Below are 19,563 nucleotides of genomic sequence, written 5' to 3'. Positions count from 1 at the left end.
CTCCTAAATCCAAGATCATATGGATATGGTAATGATCTCGACTCGACTGAGCAAGAAGTTTCATTGTAGTACTAAAATTTTACAATACCAAATATGACCTCCCGTAGCTGAGGAATTAAAATCAACTTTAACTATCAATGTGTGGGGTTCGGGGGCAGCTCAGTCTCGGTGCATTACTGATACCAACAAATTATGCACCACACCATCATCATTCTCATTCATCAAGGATCCTATCAATATCATCATACTCCTAATTGCGTTTGGATTGGACGAGAAAAGACTACTTACCGAGGGATCAACAATCATCGTCACAGTCACGTGCGGGGCTTCTCCATTAGACCCTCATGAAATTTTCAGAATGATGACTGGTTGACCAATTTTCAAAGATACCTGATGAATCATGTTTCTGATTCTAATGATGCTTCTCTGTTTTCCCACTTTGACTCTAACTCGGATCAGTATATCGCGTTCGTTAACTTCATAGTGGAATTAACTCCAGAGTTTGAACTACATTCACATGAGTGAAGAGATAATTGAATTGTCATTATGCTATAAGTAAAAAATAAATAAAATAAACTCAATTTCACACTTTAAAACGTACTGTTATTCACGCAAGGAAAAAAAAAAAAACATATATCAAATAAGAAACTTTAATGGCTGATTGTGGTCCTCCTTTCTCACGTTAAAACTAGCTGAGATCTCGCAATGATATAGACAATATTATCCAATCTGCTACTTTGTCACATTAGATTTGTACGCAAAAACTAAAATTGTGTACATCCAAAATCCCAAATCTTGCACAAAGCATCTCCTAGATGTATGCATTTTTGTATTTATATATAAAGAAATAAATGGGTTCTTACTTTAGCTTCAGCGTCATGAATACCCAAATAGTTGTATAAAAAGTATTACGCGTCGATGCAGCACGTGACAAACAAGTGGGAAAAATTTTGTACCTGAGCAAAGTTTATTATATTTAAGCCTATTCTGATATTGTATTTCCCATTTTTATGATAGTATCGTATTTGACCTTTAATTAAATGTTTACTATTCGTTTAGAAAAAAGAAAAAAAAAAGTGTTGCAAATACATGAAATGCATGTGAATCTCCTTGGATTCTCATTCGAAATTAAAAAAAAAAAAGCTCAACAGACATCGCATATGGACCACGTAAACTCTGTTGCCTCCATATATATCGCACCGCCAGGAGAAAGTGATGGGCATGCATTCATGGGTTATTTATAACAGGATAAATAATAATTCAGCAGCTACCTGCTACTGCTGTTGCTGTTGGCACTATACCTAACAGAGAAGCATTGCATCGATGAATAATGATTCTTACTTCCTGTACTTGGGATCAGATAATAAATAAAAATTTCAAACAATTTCTACTTTCTAAAATTCTTTCAGATCATACCATATGCTTAAAAATTAATTTCCAAATATCATAAGGATAAAGAAGAAGATGACACTAAATTTGGGTGGTTTCGAAGCTATAATTCCGTCGCGTAACTAATGATAAACATAATTAAAAACTTAACCCTTGTTGTGATAAATACACACGCAACACATTATCTTTATAAGCCCAGAAAAAAATGGCCTTAGCTCCTTTTAAACACGATGTATGTTAGTAAGCGAGTCAATTGTATTTAACTTAGCAAATAGCTAGTAGGGAACCGCCGAGACATCCAAACTAAAATCATAATGCACGCAATGCTACAAACATCAACATTAAAACTTACCCTCTGGGGCTTTACTGCCACTCTCACTGTCTCTTTACTCCTGTCAATTCTCTTGAGGCTAATATTCTCTTTCATTCTCTAATCAGCAGAAAAGCCAATTTAATGGGAATGTCATTTTCGGTGACTGGGATTTTCTCTTCGTACGATTACGAATCAGCATTTGCTACGTAATATACATACTAACATTTTATGTGCCTGTCACCTCTCATAAAGATGGTTGGTTGGTTCTTTAAATTAATTGCTTGCCCAATTGGCAAACCGTTTTGATGAGCTCTTGATTTTGTCCTTTAAGATTGATGACATTTTAATTAGATGAAGCACGACATCAAGATCTACAAATCAATGGAAACAATTTTGTTCACCTCTTTTCTTGTTTCCATTTTCTAATAATCATTTTCGACCATTAATTTGTAGCTCTTTGCACGTCATCAATGCACACCAGTAATATATAAAAGGCATGTCATTCAATATACCCGCATGAAATTCAAGTGCTTTTGTGCCTTTTTTTTTCTCTTTTTTCCTTTGAAAGTTGAAAATGATTATTGGGTCATGCAAATAAAAGGGTTCATTCTACTCTTCTGCACGTGAAACTAAAAATGAAACGAAGCCAAACGCACCTTATTGCTATGCCTAAGCTGCTTTATTAAAGTTAAAAGCAGCTTTTAATCAATTAATTAACAAGTGCATAATGATCTTCACAACAAGAGACGGAAATCACATAAAGATAAAAAGATAGATGTCAAATCTTTCTTTGACCGGAGGGCCAACGGCCAACTTGAGCAGCTTATGGGATTAATATATTAAGTAAATTAATATAAACAAGAATCCAATGCAGCAAGCTGACCTTGTAGTGAGATTCCAGACTTAATTTATTTGCACCTTCAAATGAAGAGTGGAGAGCATAATTTTAATTCATTGGAAAAGGTCCATTATGTCTAGTTCCCAAGGGACAATACTATGGTTATGTGGTACTATGGTTATGTGGTCCAATCTGTTATTTATTTCTTCACCTTTTGGGGATAATGCAATCACTGATCTTTGATAGAAAGCACAACCGGTTGCTTTGCTTGGCTAGTATTTATTTTCATTGACTAGGTTAGCTTCAGCTACTTAAATCACATGATAATGTGATTCTTTGCGGCGTTTAGAATCATAGATAAGCGGACATGGCTTGGCCGCCAGGTTGGTGTGGTGATGTGCAGCCCTCATGGACTCATGCAATTTAATTTAAAAGGGTCTTAAAAAGATGCCTATAAGGCTATAACTAACAATAAATATGCGAAGAATAGAAATGACAGCATCAAAAGGCAAATTCAACCGAAACCAACTCGTGGATGCAATTTTGGGCCATAAAATTAGATTATATGGCTTCTTGGACAGAGCCCTTTCATCAATCTAACCCAAAAGACAAATTTTACTAGGCTTTCATGTAATAATGAACTGGGTACATATTGATATCTGAAACAATTTACAAATCTATGCCCAATCTGTATTGCCTTGAACATCATGACAAATTGAATTGGAAATATGCGGAGATAGAGTTTGCAATTATCATGGGGTGGAAGAAGTCTGTGGCTAAAGTAGGCCTCAAGGTCTGGGAGACTGGGATAAACAAGGTCTGGGATAAACGTCACAGGCAACCATCAGTTCAGTGATTGCAGTCAAGTTAGGGAATCAAGGAACCCATTTATTGTTGATTTTCAAGCAAGGTTGTACTGAAGTCATATTAAACTTACCCCTTAGACATAAATAAGTTCACTTTTGTAACTAACACATTAACAAAAAGAGTTTCCATTGATGGGAATCGTTATGCCACAAATTCCTTCTAAAACGTTAGATACTTCAACTGACATTAACCGGAATTAGATTTCAAAACCGGCATTATATTTCAGAACCAAAGGATGATAGATCAATTTACAAGATTTACATTGTAAATGAAGCGTTGTATTTCTTTACTGTATATGGTCAATTATCCCGAATCAGATTGGTGGGCTCACTCAAGACATACTTCGGTAGTTCATACTTCGCACCTGCAACAGAAATCATGTTTAGGATGGAACTCTCTAGGAGGAAAGTAATCATGCCATAAGAATCGGTCCCAAAAACAACATAAAAGAAAGATAGCGAAATTGGGTCAAGGATGGAAAGATTAGCCATCTCTCTCATCATAGCATATTATCAAATCGTTACACTGAATAATCACACCAGCACTATCAACAATTGCTTATGCAAGGGTTAAATCAGCTACAGCAGCGGCTCGAAGTGCATCCCATATCTGTGACAAGAACTCAAAAAGCTTGAGATGTAGACTTTTTTCCCTTTATTTAATTCACACAGATACTTCTATGTGTATTGATATCTTACAATCAGAGATTCCTCCTCACATTTCTCGTCAAAGAGGTAAACCTTCATTAACGTGGAAAGGGTATTATTGAGAACAGACAGTCATAATGAGAAAGATGCTGAATTATGTTTCTACATTTGAGATCTAGTTAAGGTACAATACGGTGAAGCACTCTGATTGGCCAATGAATGTACACATTTTTGTAGTCATGCATCCAAGTTCTAAACCCACAAATAAAACTGTCGAATTCATGTATCCGAGTTGAGTAATGATATAGCCACAAACTCTTGTACAAACTGACGTTGCACGATAAAATTGATTGAATTAAATATCACTTGGCCCACATGGTTTATTTTTATTATTTTATATTTTCATTCAACCAATAAATTAATGATACGTCAGTTTGTATAAAATAAATTTGTACAAAAGTTTGTGGCTATATCATTACTCATCGGAGTTACGTTAGCAAAATCTTTCAGTTTGCAAATGTGCAATCAGCAATCACGTGTAAAAGCAAATGGCTGGACTCTGCCGAATAATTCCATGAGAATGTAAACTGAAAATAATGAAACAAAATTGCATAGAAGAATAAATATCTCCAAAACTGGGTATGAAAAATTATGCTGATCAAAATGAAATCAGTTTACTTTGTATTTGTGTTGTTGATTAACTGACAGTAGCTTGATTCTAGGTACGTTTCATAGTAGAATTTTGTCAAGTTAGTGCTGTATATTTATCTCACCAAGGCGACCAAGAAACCGAGTCCCATAGTCAAGCCAAAAGATATATAATCAAAGTCTATTTTTACAAGTTAACAAAGTGGCAATGCGAACCCCACTCATCTTGGCCCTTGTAGCAAGTAGTTTGAGATTTCTTAAAGTCCTGCAACTGCTGACATTTTCCCACTATAAATATCAAAGAAAACAATGCTACAGAACGCTATCTCGACAATGAATAAATTCATATATTACTAAAGTTTGTTGCATACCTGTCATTAATCAGATTGATAAATTTTAACTCGAATTACGAGTACAAATAGTTTTACGAAAGTTGGACGCTAAAGACTCAAACTTGTTTAAAATTGCTACATGTACGGTGTAGCAGTACCTCAATATATCCTCAGTAATAAAAGTTATTAGCAGTGGATTAGTATGGGAAAGCATAGCAGTGTCCCAAAATTCATCACGCATCTGCATGAGTTGTTCCCTTGTAATCGGCTCAGGGCTCAGAATGCTTTCAAGGTTTTGGCTTCTGGATCTTCATTGGACCCTCCGTTTGTGCAAAAACCGCCATACCATCGCACTCACTCAACTAGTTTTAACCAGAATCAAGATGCATATCACAAAATGCATAACGTGGTTGATTATCCAATGTTGTCTTCTACATTTGCTTAATTGACAATAGATTTTTGATCAACTTCAGAGGTTGTTCTTTTCTCAAAAGCACTCATCTTCATTTCAGTCTCAATACTCTCATTCAGATATTAAAGGAAATTCGTATATGCATTGTCCCCAAATGTTTCAAGGTAATTAATTGTGTGAAAGAAAAATACTAATCAATGAATCATATCCAAGCAATGGTCAGAAGATCAAAAATTCAATCACCAAAAAAAAAAAAAAGCCCAAACTTAATAATGTTATGAAAGAAAATACAAAAAATATACAAGCAGCAGTATCACGACATATATACCGTAAAGTTAGGGCCGTACTAGATTGACACCTTAATGCCACGAAATCATATTCGCAAAAAATTGGGAACAAAAAGTTACAGCCCATTTAGAGAGATCAAATCCAAGTTGACTAATCTTTATTTAGACAGAATAATGAAAACAAGATTTGATTTTGTGAGGAAAAGAGGAGAGAAGAGACGAGAAGTCGTGATGTGATTGTTTTGTAGGTAAAAATGAAAATGAAAAATGCGTAGATGGAGTGGAGGTTTAAGTAACATGTAGTTGATTATTGATTGATGCATATCATAAATAGTCAGTCTTCTTCTTCTGAAACTTCCCCTTATTAGCGCGACTGCCGACTGGGACTCGCGACTCCACCTTTTCTCTCAGCTCTTTTTTGTCTTTTATTATCATCTTCTCTTTCTCATCTCAAGCAGTCTCTGTAAATTTCTGCCTTTTTCACTCAAATCCTCATTTTTTTTTTTGTTCCAATTTCAATTCATCTTGGATATTCCATCAAGTAAAAAATATACAATGAAGAGAAGATACTGTACAATTTGGACATGTTTCTATATTTATTGAGGTATATGCTGATCTACCTTAATTGTGTCCCAACACAACTTTGCCCCAATATTTGGTATGACATTAAAAAATTTAAATAATTATCCAACTCTCTTGAACTTGGGACTAAAATTAAGCTAATTTTTCTCTTGTAGTATTACGATTCAATTTCAGTTGGGCCACGAGAGCTTTCTCTTCGCTTAAACACTTTTCCAGCTCATCAATCATTTTCTTAGAAGCTTGGCCTGACTCAAGCGAAGCATTCATCTCCAACGTCAAGGATTTAATCTTTTTCTTTTATATTTGAATAACACAACCAAGCTACAAGAAGATGACTGCAGTTAGGATCCAATCTTATACTAGTAACGGCAACATAAAAACAATATTGTATATAATACCTTATAAACATTGGCAAGCATGGCATCAACAAGATCAGAGCTCTCAATTTCCTTCACGTTATCAGCAGAGATATTTTAAGGCCAAGATTGAACAAAAGAGTTCAAATGTGCTTGAGAAGGATCTTCCCAAGTGAAGTTCTGTAAACCTTCAAATAAGGTCAGATTTTATTGGCTAGAATCTACTAGAAAAAGTCTGGGCATAAAAGCATTAGTGGATGTAGAGTGAGAGCTTGCAGATTGTGGACAAGAAGTCTCATGAGTGAAAGCTGGAAATAAAATTTCTTGCTGCAACCTTGGAGCAGTTACAGTTGTTTGGTTTCAATTGTTATACAAAATATGTAAAAAATCAACAAAGGTTTGCGAAGAAGTTAAAAAGTCATGCTCTTCAAGAGCAAAGAGCACACTTCCCAAGAATAAGGAGTATGCGTCATATTCCCTTAAGGAGCAGAAGGCATGCTCTTAAAAAATAGAGAGCACGCTCCCCGATAATGAAGAGTAGAAGTCATACTCCCCAAAGAGCAAAAATCATGCTCCTCAAAAATAGAGAGCACACTCCCCAAGAATTGGCAGCATGATCCCCATGAAGTAGAAACCATGCTCCCAAAGAGTGAGGAACAAGAGTCGTACTCTTAGGAAGTAGAAACTATGCTACAGAAATCACGCTCTCAAAGTGTGTGGACTAGGAGCCATGCCCATAACAAAATAAGTCATGAACTGTAACCTTATGGGGACCCTTAATCTAGTTTTAGATCATGGATCACACAGAAAGACTAAGTCCAAGTAGAGAAGTAATTGTTGAATCAAGCCTCATTAAATAAAAGTCAACGATAGAAGGATGTTACTTAGTCCAAAAGTAAATTAGATAAAGCTTGATACAGATAGGATTAATGAAAAAATAAAGAATATCTTATCATTCAAATCCTAAAAAATAGAGGAGAATTAGGATAAATTTAAGTGAGAAATGAATTTTATTTGTAGAGGGCTATAAAAGCAAAGGTCCCTCTTAGTGTGAGGACAAACACTGGAAAAGTAGAAAGAAAGGGAAAATAAAATTGTAATTACGATGTTAATAAAAAATTGATTTTCGCCATCTGTGAACATAAGTTAAAGGTTAGATCACGATAATTCTCGGCGTCTCTTTATTATATCACCCCCACCTAAATTAATTATTGATTGACCGAAAATCTACATCAACGTATATGATTTTTTTTAATCTTTTTATATTTAACTGTGAGCTGCATTAAAAGGGATAATAATAACGGTGTACAATTGATTTAATTCATGGCCGCATACTTATCTTATTAATACTAGAAAAAAATTTCAACGTACAAAAAAACATTTGCTTTCAGAAGTTAATAGGTTTTTTTGATTTTGAAGGCAATATATTATTATTATTATTATTATTATTATTATTATTATTATTATCTGAAAATTAGAAGTGTATAGATTATAAATTCATTTAATTTATGAATAAAAATTGGGCGAAAGTGGTTTAGTTATTTTGTGCGTACATTTGCAATTTGCTTGCGGTCGGTCAAAAACTTACCAACGTCGCCCTCCATGGTGTCAGACCATGGGCCTGGCGGTCTCACCGTAGAGGCCAAAGCCGTTCCAACTGCCACGTCAGCCTACAGTCTTCACGAAATCAATTAGAATACTTTCTATATATATATATATATATATAAAGAAAAGGAAAAAGAGTACTCCTCATTCATTTCATTTCTCTCCATTCATTCTCTGGTTTCTTTCTTTTACCAAAATTAGGGATCAAAAAAGTTCGATCTCCATTTTTTGTTTTCTCACATAAAAAAAATAGAAAGTTTGAATTAGCAACCATGAATATCTTCAGATTCGCCGGTGACATGACTCACTTGATCAGTATTTTAGTACTGCTTCTCAAAATCTACGCTACCAAATCTTGCTCAGGTAAGCATCACTTGGATAATTTTCATTTGTACTATTTTCACGCTGGGATTTCTATAGAGAAATATTAGCTTAAGGTTCTAGAAACTGCGGAAACTGAAAATTTGTTTCTCATTTGTGTTTTCAGGATTGATTATTTCATTGTTGTTCTTTCATTTGCTAAAATAAAAACTTAGGGTTCGCTGTTGCTAGGTTTTTGAGAAAGTAAGCATAGTCTCAAAAAATGAGCTGAATTTGTTCTGTATCTATTTTCCTTTGTTCGACTTAGGGATTTCGTTGAAAACTCAAGAGCTCTACGCACTGGTCTTTTTGACGCGGTACTTGGATCTCTTCACAGACTTCATCTCTGTTTACAACACTGTGATGAAGCTAGTATTCATTGCTAGTTCTCTTGCGATTGTTTGGTGCATGAGGATGCACCGAGCTGTTCGTCGTACTTACGACAAAGAGCTTGACACATTTCGCCATTACTTCCTCATTGCGGCATGCTTTGTGCTGTCTCTGATTTTGAATGAGAAGTTCACATTTCAAGAGGTGATTTATTGTTAAATTTGCTTGATTGTATTGGCATTGATGAGAAATATAGGCTTGTCTGATTAAGCGTATAAATATTTGCATTTAATCTATTGTGCTTTGCTGGTATGGTTAAGTAAATTCCAAATCTTGTACTTGGAAGTCCTGTACCTGCTTGGACCTCTTTTTAGATTGTGGTGAGAAGGCTGTTTATCACATGTGTGTTTGATGTGACTTGCTCAGTTTCCATTTCACTTGTGAAACCTATTAGCAATCAGAACCTTTTGGACTGTTGTTAGTCCTGTTTTGTTTGAGAGAATTTTTTTGAAAGCAGTCATTGTTAGTTATTCCCTGTTATAGATGGAAACGAGTGAGAAATTTTTGGGAACATTTATGTTGTCTGTGTTATCTGTTTAAGTAATTATTTCATAAATCATATGCATGTTAAACAGAAAAATGTAGGCACAACTAGTGTTTTTGGAGAATGCAGAACAGAAATAGAAAATATTGCACAAAGCACACCAGATATTCATCGATCATGACCATGCAACAACTATGCATCAGTGAATATCTTTGATTATGTTTTATTTCTATTTTATTACTCCTAGTTATTTGAGAGGAAATTTGTTCACTGTTTTGCTTAGTTCTTGGTTACCAAGTATCAGTATTTCCTTGTTCACATTATTTTTGTTTCCGTGCATTTTTAATCTTAAATGATTTGTGACTAGTTTTGATGCAAGCTTAATGCAGATCTTCTGGGCATTTTCTATATACTTGGAGGCGGTTGCGATTCTTCCCCAGTTAGTCTTATTACAGAGAAGCGGAAATGTTGACAATTTAACGGGGCAATATGTGTTCTTTCTTGGGTATGTATGTGTGTATTTATACATGTAGAAGCTTTGCATTGAGAAGGCTCTTTCTCCACTGGGAGGACATCTCTATTGTTTAAAGGAAATTCAGATTAATCCTATCTGAGCATGGTGAATAGGAATATTCCACTCCAGATATGCAAATTAATTAGGTTATAAAATATTGCCTCTACTGGTGCATTCCATACATTACTAATTGTTGAGGTGCACCGTTCAATAATGTTAGGAGAACTAAGTTGTGTGAATTGTAGTAAAAAACCCAGCTTGCTTACAGCATGAGGGTAGGGTTTTTAGTGCTAAGTTAATAAGATATTTTCAGAAGACAGAGATTTGGATTATATATTTTTCAAAATCTTCAAGATTTTACTTTGGTATGTGGAAAATGCTCAACTATTGTTATGTGACTTCTTTATTGCATTTGTTTAGCTTCCAGCATAGTTTTCATGTAGGTAGACACCTTGTTCAACTGTATAAATATTCTTTGAGATCAACTGTACCATTAATGTCCCATTTGCTTTTCCGTTGAAAAGAACAGTCTGTCCGTGCATACTGTGAGATGAATGCATGAATCTGGACATACAACCTATCTTCTTACTGTATATGTTTCATCTCTGAAATTTGGACTTTGCTTTGTACTTACATTTCATTTATGTTAAACTGCAGAGCATATCGTGCCTTCTACATTCTCAACTGGATCTACCGCTATATCACGGAACCACATTTTAGTCGATGGATTGGTAAAATTTATCATGAATCAAAGAGAAAAGAAAATTGTTGTGTAACTAATGCTGCATTGGAGTGTCTGTTTTTCTGTCTTTTAGCGTGATTCTACCATATTAAAATTAGGGATCCCCGATTGGAAAAGTGTTCTATATGTATTATGTATATATAATATTCTGATTTCCATCTTGCTATTGTTGTTTTTCAGCTTGCGTCTCTGGCATTGTCCAGACAGCTCTTTATGCAGATTTCTTCTATTACTACTTCATCAGGTAAGGATACCTGGCCATACTGGCACTCTTGCTTCTACATATTTTTTTTGGGGGGTGGGGGGGGGGGGGGGGGGGGGGGGTGGGTGGGGAGGTTGTGTGCACTTAAATTTCATATAACAGGATTTCCTACTTTGCTTTTGTTTTGTCAGCTGGAAAAACAATGCGAAACTTCAGCTTCCAGCCTGAGCCAAGTTGGAATGCGTCGAAAATTTCAATTTGTTGAGGCTACTGGTGAACAATAGTTGTTTGAGGGAAGAGTAGACATGATTGATAGTTCTCGCTCTTTTGTTTAGATGAAATACACATGTTTACAAGAGGTGACAGTTCCGAATTTTCTTTTGCCTTCCCATTACTTCTCACTTGTAAAAAAGCTATTTGGAGGGCAACAAATTGATCTGGCTAACATCATAGTTGGACTTATAGTGACAAACAATCAAAGTGCAAGTGTTTGCAATATAGAAAGCTTGATTCGCTATTTTTGAATGCTTTTTTATGTGCAAGTAAAAGTTTGTTTTACTTGGAACCTTGACAATTTTGGCGGAAGCACTTCAGTTTAGATACAGAATTAGATTCTACCCATTGCTGGTATTGGTTTTAGATTTAGCTCCCTGCAATGTGCGTCGATTCTTCAACAACTGCTTCCTTGCTTAGATTGTGTAGGCAAATAGTTGTATGATTATTAACTTTTGATTGCCTCTCTTCGGGCCAAGTACTACTCAACAGTGGAAAATCCCAAGTTTTATACTGTGGTTTGAGTTGATGATGATTATTTGGGCCAAACGAATAACTGTCGTTTCGACGCAATCGACATTTTAATGTTATCTTCTTTATTTTTTAGAATTCAGCAACTTTGATTATATCTTAGTTTTTTTTTCTTTTTATTTATTAAAAACCGAATACTGTGTTGCCTTTGAAAAAGAGAGGGGAAAAAAAACTAAAATAGTATTCACAAGTACAATTATCCTATTTCCTCGCCATTCAAGGGTAGTACGTCTTGGTAGTTGTTGCTTTTAGGCTTTAGCATCACTCTCTGGCCTTTTTCGAAACAATCCACGCAATAATCAACGAACTCGCATTGCATGGGTGTGGTGAAAGTGGAGGATTATTAGCCCAACAATTCAGACACGTGGCTGCAGATCATTGGGAGATCGGGTTGTGGCAACCATTTTCGTGCAGAAGCACGACACCTAGCAAAAATATGAGCCAAATATAAAGCAAAATCCTATTTAAAAGCGTTAAGATCGTGAGACTGCTTCAAAACAAGGGTTTTATAATATTTCAACGTTCAACCCTCGATCCTCCATCTTGCATCGTTGGAGTTGGTGTTGCCACTGATTCCGAGCCTCTGATCAAAGTCAAAGCTTGTCGATCTATTCAGATCTGCTCGTAAGTCTCTGATTTTCATTCCCATTACTTGTTTAACTTTCGATTTTAGATCCCGTCGTATGTGTGGTACTGATTATATATCTTAGAATCTCTGAAAACGACGTTGTTTTGAAAATTCGCTGCTATTGTTTGTGAATGATTCAATCGATAATTAATTAGTAAGTGATTGCTGCTAGTTAGAACGAGATTGGCGGTTAAATTGATTAGCTTTCATGGGATCAATTTATTAGTTATTTGTTCAAAGGTGTTAAATAATAGTAATTTTATCTGAGGATGTGGCATTGATTTGTATTATTTACTTGCCTAACAATATTGTTGGTGTGAAGATTTTTGAAAATGGGAGGAGGATTTAGAGTGCTGCATTTGGTGAGACCATTTCTTCCATTTTTGCCGGAGGTTCAGTCAGCTGACAGGAAAATTCCCTTCCGAGAGAAGGTGATCTACACTGTCATTTCGCTTTTCATCTTTCTGGTATGCAGTCAGCTTCCACTTTATGGCATCCATTCCACCACCGGTGCTGATCCCTTTTATTGGATGCGTGTTATTCTTGCATCAAACCGGGGAACTGTGATGGAACTTGGGATTACCCCCATTGTGACTTCTGGACTTGTGATGCAACTCTTGGCTGGGTCCAAGATTATTGAGGTGGATAACAATGTTCGTGAGGATCGTGCGCTCTTGTAAGTATTTTAGTTGAGCACTTTTGAAAGATTCATGAATGACTTTTTGCGGCATGAGCTTTGTGTATATATTTACTCACTCTTTATGTTCCATTACTTATGTGTATATATTTTTCTTATAATTCTTCCACTTTTCTTGCAGAAATGGGGCACAGAAGCTGTTGGGCATCCTGATTGCTATCGGTGAGGCTGTTGCCTACGTGATGTCGGGGATGTATGGAAGTGTCAGCCAGCTTGGTGCTGGGAATGCTATTCTCATAATCCTCCAACTTTGCTTTGCTGGAATCATTGTGATATGCCTGGATGAACTTCTGCAGAAGGGATATGGCTTGGGCTCTGGGATCTCCCTTTTCATAGCCACTAACATTTGGTAGGCTACACATTTTATTTTGTTGGATTCTCCCTTATGATATTGTTTATGACTTAGGAAATATTTATTTATTTATTTATTTTATTTTTTTGGGGATTGACTATGCAGTGAAAGCATTATTTGGAAAGCTTTTAGCCCCACAACCATAAACAGTGGCCGGGGAGCTGAATTCGAGGGTGCTGTTATTGCTCTGTTTCATCTGCTGATAACCAAGCAAAACAAAGTTGGGGCTCTTCGAGAGGCTTTCTATCGGCAAAACCTTCCCAATATTACTAATTTGCTTGCTACAGTCCTCGTATTCCTTATTGTTGTCTACTTTCAAGGTTTCAAAGTGGTGTTGCCCGTGAGATCAAAAAATGCCCGTGGGCAACAGGGTGCTTATCCAATTAAGCTATTCTACACATCCAACATGCCTATCATTCTCCAATCTGCACTTGTCTCAAATCTGTATTTCATCTCTCAGGTACATGAGTTTCTTTAGATCGGGGTAAGAATTGATGTTTCTAGTTATCTGCAATTTTGCCAGTGTGGATAACCACCATTTTTTTTTTCTGTACAGTTGCTCTACAGGAAGTACAGTGGCAATTTCTTTGTTAATCTGTTAGGGAAGTGGAAGGAATCTGAATATTCTGGCCACTCTATTCCAGTTGGTGGCCTAGCTTATTATGTCACTGCACCAGCAAGGTGACACAACATCCTTGTTTCATTCCGTACTCTATTTTTGGTTGTTCATGTAGTATATTTTTTGTCCATCATGCACCAAGTATTTATGCTTTTTGTTCATCATGCATCAAGTCTTTGGTACTTACTTTTTCTTCATCTTTATTACAGCTTGGCTGATATGGCAGCCAATCCTTTCCATGCTCTGTTCTACCTGGTTTTTATGCTTACTGCTTGTGCTCTTTTCTCGAAAACTTGGATTGAAGTTTCAGGGTCTTCTGCCCGGGATGTGGCCAAGCAGCTTAAGGTATATTGGTCTTCTCTTCTTTGTTACTTTTGGTCACTGTTTGCTGGGATCCGAGCACTTCATCATGGTTAAATGCTTGTGGATGGAAACTTTTTCTATTGGTAACTGTGCATAAAATCGTACAGGACAAAAGATTCTGAATATGGAGATTTATTGATGGATGAACACATGTTTTGAATTTCTTCAGCTGCATGGTCTTTAAATTTTCATACATAATGGTATTTGACCCTAGAGCAAATCATGAATTCTTTTCAAGTAATTGATAAAGGTAATTCATAATTTTGTTTATTTGGATATTGTTTGACTTTGATGTTTCTGCAGGAGCAACAAATGGTGATGCCTGGACATAGAGACTCAAATCTTCAAAAGGAACTGAACCGGTACATACCAACTGCTGCTGCCTTTGGCGGAGTGTGCATTGGTGCATTAACAGTCCTGGCTGATTTCATGGGAGCAATTGGGTCAGGAACTGGGATATTGCTCGCAGTTACGATCATATATCAGTACTTTGAGACGTTTGAGAAGGAGAGAGCTAGTGAACTTGGCTTCTTTGGCTTTTAATACACCAATGATCTTGAGTTTCAGATTAGTTGGTGAGTAGTATTGTGCAATATTGTTGCAGAATTCAAAGACTTAACATAGGCCATACCTTGTTAACACCTATGAATAGAGATTCAGATCAGTCTGTAGTTTGGCCAATGCTTAGCCGCCTTTCTTTTTTCTTTTGAAAGTTTCTGTACGTTCAACACGCCAAGGAAGATAGAAAGAATTTCTGTTGAAAATATATATTCTTGTTTTAGTGAATTGCTTATGCTATCAGTGACATTCGCGTGCAGCCATTGCAACGCAGTGCGAGTGTCTTGTCATTTCGCATCTTTTAGTCCATAGACAATGTGATTGATACTCCTCATTTACCCCATTATGGCAGAATTTTAGTTGTGCAATAAAGATGAGACCTAAATTGCCTTCTCAGAGAATTAGAAGCTGGATGAGTTCCGCTCTCGATATCGTTTTCGCAGTGATGATTTGAAAATACAGGACGTGTCGTGATAGGCGGATGGTAATATAATAATATTTCATCCATGGGCCTTGATTTAGTCGTACGAAGATTTAGCAATGATGCGGCATCTTGTGATTGGCCGCTTAATTTCTATGAAAGAAAAAGTAATATTTCGTCCATGGGCCTCGATTTAGTCGTTAGTAGATTTCGCAATGATGCGGCATCTTGTGATTGGCCGCTTCCAAATCTAATTTGGTCTAATTCAATCGGTTACAACTTCGTAAAAATTTTGGCTTTATTCTTTAGAATGAGCTGAAAAGATTGACTTTAATAAATACCTTTGAAATTCTAGAATACAAGTGGTGACTATTTTAAATTTAATTATACATATTCATGTACGCATTAATTTATTGTAATACATTGTAAAATTTCTCCTCTTTGAGATCAATTTGGGAAGCAGTTAAAAGAATCCAAACCAATTCACAACTTTCCCTGCTTGCCTAGTTTAAATTGTAATTAACAGTACAAAAATCTCATTCTTCTGACTGTTTTAGCTTCACTTTACCAGTGTGAACTGTGAACCTGCAGCTTTATGAGTAGCCGCTAGATTTCCATATCTATGTGAGAATGAGCCGACCCCAACTACAAGGCGCCTGAAATCTTTGCTTTGTGGTACGAAAAATTATTGCACATAAAAAATCCTCTGAAATTTAAAGTGGTCCTTTGCAAATCACATTCAGCTTTTTGGGCAAGTTTTGTATTATTATTTGCAAATGGACCATCCATCTGGGACCGCCTGAAGGTGCTTTTGTTTTAAAAAATTTGGGCTCCGGCTCTCTGATTCTTGATGATAAATTTTATTGTACACTATTTACACCTCATGAGGAGCTCGAAACTTTGTGGGGAAAAAAAAGAAAAAAAGTAGTGACTATGTCACTCTTCTTGCACATTATGAATGCCTATATTTTCCTTCCTTCTGTAACAATTAATTTTGAGATGCAAAGCTCTAAAATGGGTATCTTTAGTTCACAAAACACGGGCTTGTAGTGAATTACTAAAATTCAACGTTAAATTACTAAGAATATTAAGTTTACAAGTTGACGTACATATGTTAGCAGAAGGAAAAAAAAAAAGAAAAATAACAAAGCCCTACTCCTGTTTGACTAAAATAATTGAAATCTCTCTAATGTTTTAATATTATGTAATGAGGATATCCTCATTTTAATAAAGTAGAGATGTTACTTACAAACAAAAAAACAAAAATACTGATTTTAAAAAATAATATCTATTTATTTTACATTTAGTTTTGCAATTAATTTTGAAATTTTTTCCAAAATTAATTAGAAAATTAGAAAATTATGAGAATTCTCTTACTTCTTATAATAATTTTAGATTTAGTTTTTCAATTAAATGGAATTAAATTAAAGGTATTCTTATTCCTAAGATCAATACACTAATAGAAGAAAAAAAACAGAGTTTCCAATGTATTGAAATCTGTATTTTTTTTATATCTTAGTATGCATCATCGCTTTAACAAATTGAGGATATCCTTACTAGAAAATGACGCATAGATATTTGTTTCATCTTTTTATTCTAAAAAAAAGTATGTATGTATGTATGTATGTATGTATGTATGTATGTATGTGTGTGTGTATTCTAGAAAATTTTAGAATCAATTAAAAAATTATGACAATTCCTTTGTTTTCCCACAATTTTTATTTAATTTTTAATTAATTATGATTAAAAATTATTCAATTAATTAAATAATTAAATGTATTCATATTATCAATATCAAATAACCATCAAGCATAAAATAGTAAAATTAACAAAAAAATTAACACTCCGGAGATTTACATCAATTTTAAAATATCAAGGAAAATTTCAATTAGTTTAGTCAAACAGCATAGAGGGTTTGACTCTTTTTCCCAATATTCATCTTAGATTTATCTTTCACATCGTGGATGGAGAATGAGAAGAGTTGGTGTGTTGTAGATTGCTTCACTTCCATTTGAATTGCCGTATGAAATAAGAAAATATGTGCAATCGAGCGATTTGCATTTCTCCATTTCTTCTCCCATCAGGGCAAGGACAAGTACTGTATATCAGGTGACAATAATGATGATGATGATGATGATAATAATAATGCGAATCATAACGTGACTAGGTTATAGGTAGAACGATGAAAGAAAGTATCAAGAATTCATTTCCAAGCCAAAATCATTTCTGCATACCAAATGTTTATATTGATTTAAACTTGATTCGACTTCTTCATTTGGATGTGTATATGCTTTGACCATATTTAGTATTGTGGTTGAAAACAACATTAAGATGTTTGATAAATAATTATTGTGTGGTTTAGAAGTTCATTTAATTTTATCCCAAACTTATACAATAAAAAAGCTACTTTGAATATGTCTTCATTTTCTTTGCAAACAAGTTGTTTTGCTTTTCCATTTTTGTTAACTTAATGTTGTTTTGCTTTTCCATTTTTGTTTACTTAATCTTATTATTATCATTAAGAAGGAGATTTTTTTTGAAAAATCTTATTATGTTTATAATCGTAATTGAGAATTCATTTAAGGCAAAATCTCTATGAAAAATGACATTTGAACAATAATATTTATGTTGCGTGCCTAAAGAAAAGAGGCAGGAAACTTTTTATATGAACGATTATTTCAATGCTTACCTAAATTAATAAATACAATTTGATTGCCCTCAAGGTTTAACTAAGTGATTTTTAAATAATTTTATTTTTTAAAATAAATAAATATAGCTTAATTTTGAGATATCTTGTAGTGAAATATTAATATGTTCTTATAAGTGTGCATGTTATCTCAAATAATACGTGATCAAGTGCCTAATAAGACTCTATTTGGTATTAAGTACTGTAGTTTTTAAGCTGTAGTTGTCGTGAAAAAAACGTTGTAATTATAAAATAAATATTAATAGTGTATAGTAAATATGATTTATAAATAATAATTTCGACAGAAATAATAAAGATATTATAGGTTTTATGATTAAAAGTAGTTAATCAAATCAATATAGCTTACAAGCCACAATATGTAGTATTTTCCTACTATTTTAACAATATAACTTACAACTGCTCAGTACCAAACAAGATCTAAGACAATAAACACATTAATTATCCAACCCTATAGTTGCGTGAGTGGTCAAAAAAATCAATTACTATTAGTGTAATTATAACATGAGCTAATCTCTACATGCTTTGCTTTACAAAATGCTTAAAATTTGAATATGTATTAAATATATTAATTAACAAAAGTTGTCCTAACTTCAAAACAAAATTTTCATCATGATGGTATACAACCAAAATAGTTTCAATATTTTTCTACATATTGATTGGCTTGCGGGTCACTTCTCTTGATTTTCAATAATTAACTCGCTTTTTAGGCTTGGTTTGACCCCTCCTTTAAATTACCGTTTATGATACAAGCTTGTCTTTGTGTCTTACTGTCTGCTAATGATGTACCACTTTTTTTCCCCCCCACAAATAAACCCTAGCCATTGACACCCTTTAAACACATGTTGAAGTCACCATGATATTTCGGATTAGGTTAAACATTTATTGAGCTTGTTGGAGGTACTTTAAACTAAATAAAAACCATGATTAAGTGAAATAATTTGTTTCCCACATGTCCAGAAACAAGTTGGTCCACTAAAATTTTATTAATTGTCCCAAGCTTGGATCATATAAATTAATCTCTCAAGCAACCCAGTGTATACATGTATGGTATTGCACACACCTCTTACACAATCATTCCACATTTCTAATATCAATTATGACAAAGATGAATGTGGGAGTATGATTGATATTAATTATTTCTTATCTCACAAGTCTTTGAGTGTTCTTTTCATTTTTTTTTTTTTCTAAACGAAGTTTCATTTCAAACTGGAAATTAATTTCATACTAGATATAAACTAATTTTATAATTCATCTTATTCCCATTTTATTTTTTATAATCGACGTTAGTACATAGTAAGGAAGTGGGGGGCAACTGCCTCCGCCTTTTTTTTTTTTTAAAAAAATCATTTAGTATTTAAGTCCTTGTCCCCATGAATTTAATTAAAATGCTCAATAAGAGTTGAAAATATTTTAAGCTCCTGCCCCTACGAACTTAATTGAAAAATC

The 19,563-nt window shown here is 34.5% G+C and overlaps 2 protein-coding genes across 2 annotated transcripts; both read left to right on the top strand.

The window, feature by feature from the left end:
- Window positions 1-8,248: 8,248 nt before the first annotated feature.
- Window positions 8,249-11,705, top strand: LOC102625569 (ER lumen protein-retaining receptor A). Its single transcript, XM_006467543.3, has 6 exons — window positions 8,249-8,639; window positions 8,905-9,170; window positions 9,900-10,015; window positions 10,682-10,755; window positions 10,947-11,010; window positions 11,160-11,705. Exons 1-6 carry the CDS (start codon window positions 8,549-8,551, stop codon window positions 11,194-11,196), a joined length of 648 nt encoding a protein of 215 aa, XP_006467606.1. The 5' UTR covers window positions 8,249-8,548; the 3' UTR covers window positions 11,197-11,705.
- A 523-nt stretch (window positions 11,706-12,228) lies between these two features.
- On the top strand, window positions 12,229-15,217 carry LOC102625854 (uncharacterized). Its single transcript, XM_006467544.4, has 7 exons — window positions 12,229-12,396; window positions 12,723-13,076; window positions 13,219-13,446; window positions 13,555-13,909; window positions 14,006-14,130; window positions 14,278-14,413; window positions 14,735-15,217. Exons 2-7 carry the CDS (start codon window positions 12,733-12,735, stop codon window positions 14,972-14,974), a joined length of 1,428 nt encoding a protein of 475 aa, XP_006467607.1. The 5' UTR covers window positions 12,229-12,396; window positions 12,723-12,732; the 3' UTR covers window positions 14,975-15,217.
- The last annotated feature ends 4,346 nt before the right edge of the window (window positions 15,218-19,563 follow it).

This window comes from Citrus sinensis, chromosome 2, assembly GCF_022201045.2.
Source record: "Citrus sinensis cultivar Valencia sweet orange chromosome 2, DVS_A1.0, whole genome shotgun sequence".
Lineage (NCBI taxonomy): Eukaryota > Viridiplantae > Streptophyta > Magnoliopsida > Sapindales > Rutaceae > Citrus > Citrus sinensis.
Note: the sequence above shows the minus strand (reverse complement) of the source record. Positions and strands in the feature narration are given on the sequence as shown.

What these genes read in the sequence shown, in the direction of transcription:
- LOC102625569 (XM_006467543.3), top strand. Translation starts at nt 8,549, where the DNA reads ATGAATATCTTCAGATTCGCCGGTGACATGACTCACTTGATCAGTATT. An exon ending in CGCTACCAAATCTTGCTCAG is followed by an intron (nt 8,640 to 8,904) that starts GTAAGCATCACT and finishes TGTTCGACTTAG; the next exon opens with GGATTTCGTTGAAAACTCAA. An exon ending in ACATTTTAGTCGATGGATTG is followed by an intron (nt 10,756 to 10,946) that starts GTAAAATTTATC and finishes GTTGTTTTTCAG; the next exon opens with CTTGCGTCTCTGGCATTGTC.
- LOC102625854 (XM_006467544.4), top strand. Translation starts at nt 12,733, where the DNA reads ATGGGAGGAGGATTTAGAGTGCTGCATTTGGTGAGACCATTTCTTCCA. An exon ending in ATCTGTATTTCATCTCTCAG is followed by an intron (nt 13,910 to 14,005) that starts GTACATGAGTTT and finishes TTTTCTGTACAG; the next exon opens with TTGCTCTACAGGAAGTACAG. An exon ending in TATGTCACTGCACCAGCAAG is followed by an intron (nt 14,131 to 14,277) that starts GTGACACAACAT and finishes TCTTTATTACAG; the next exon opens with CTTGGCTGATATGGCAGCCA.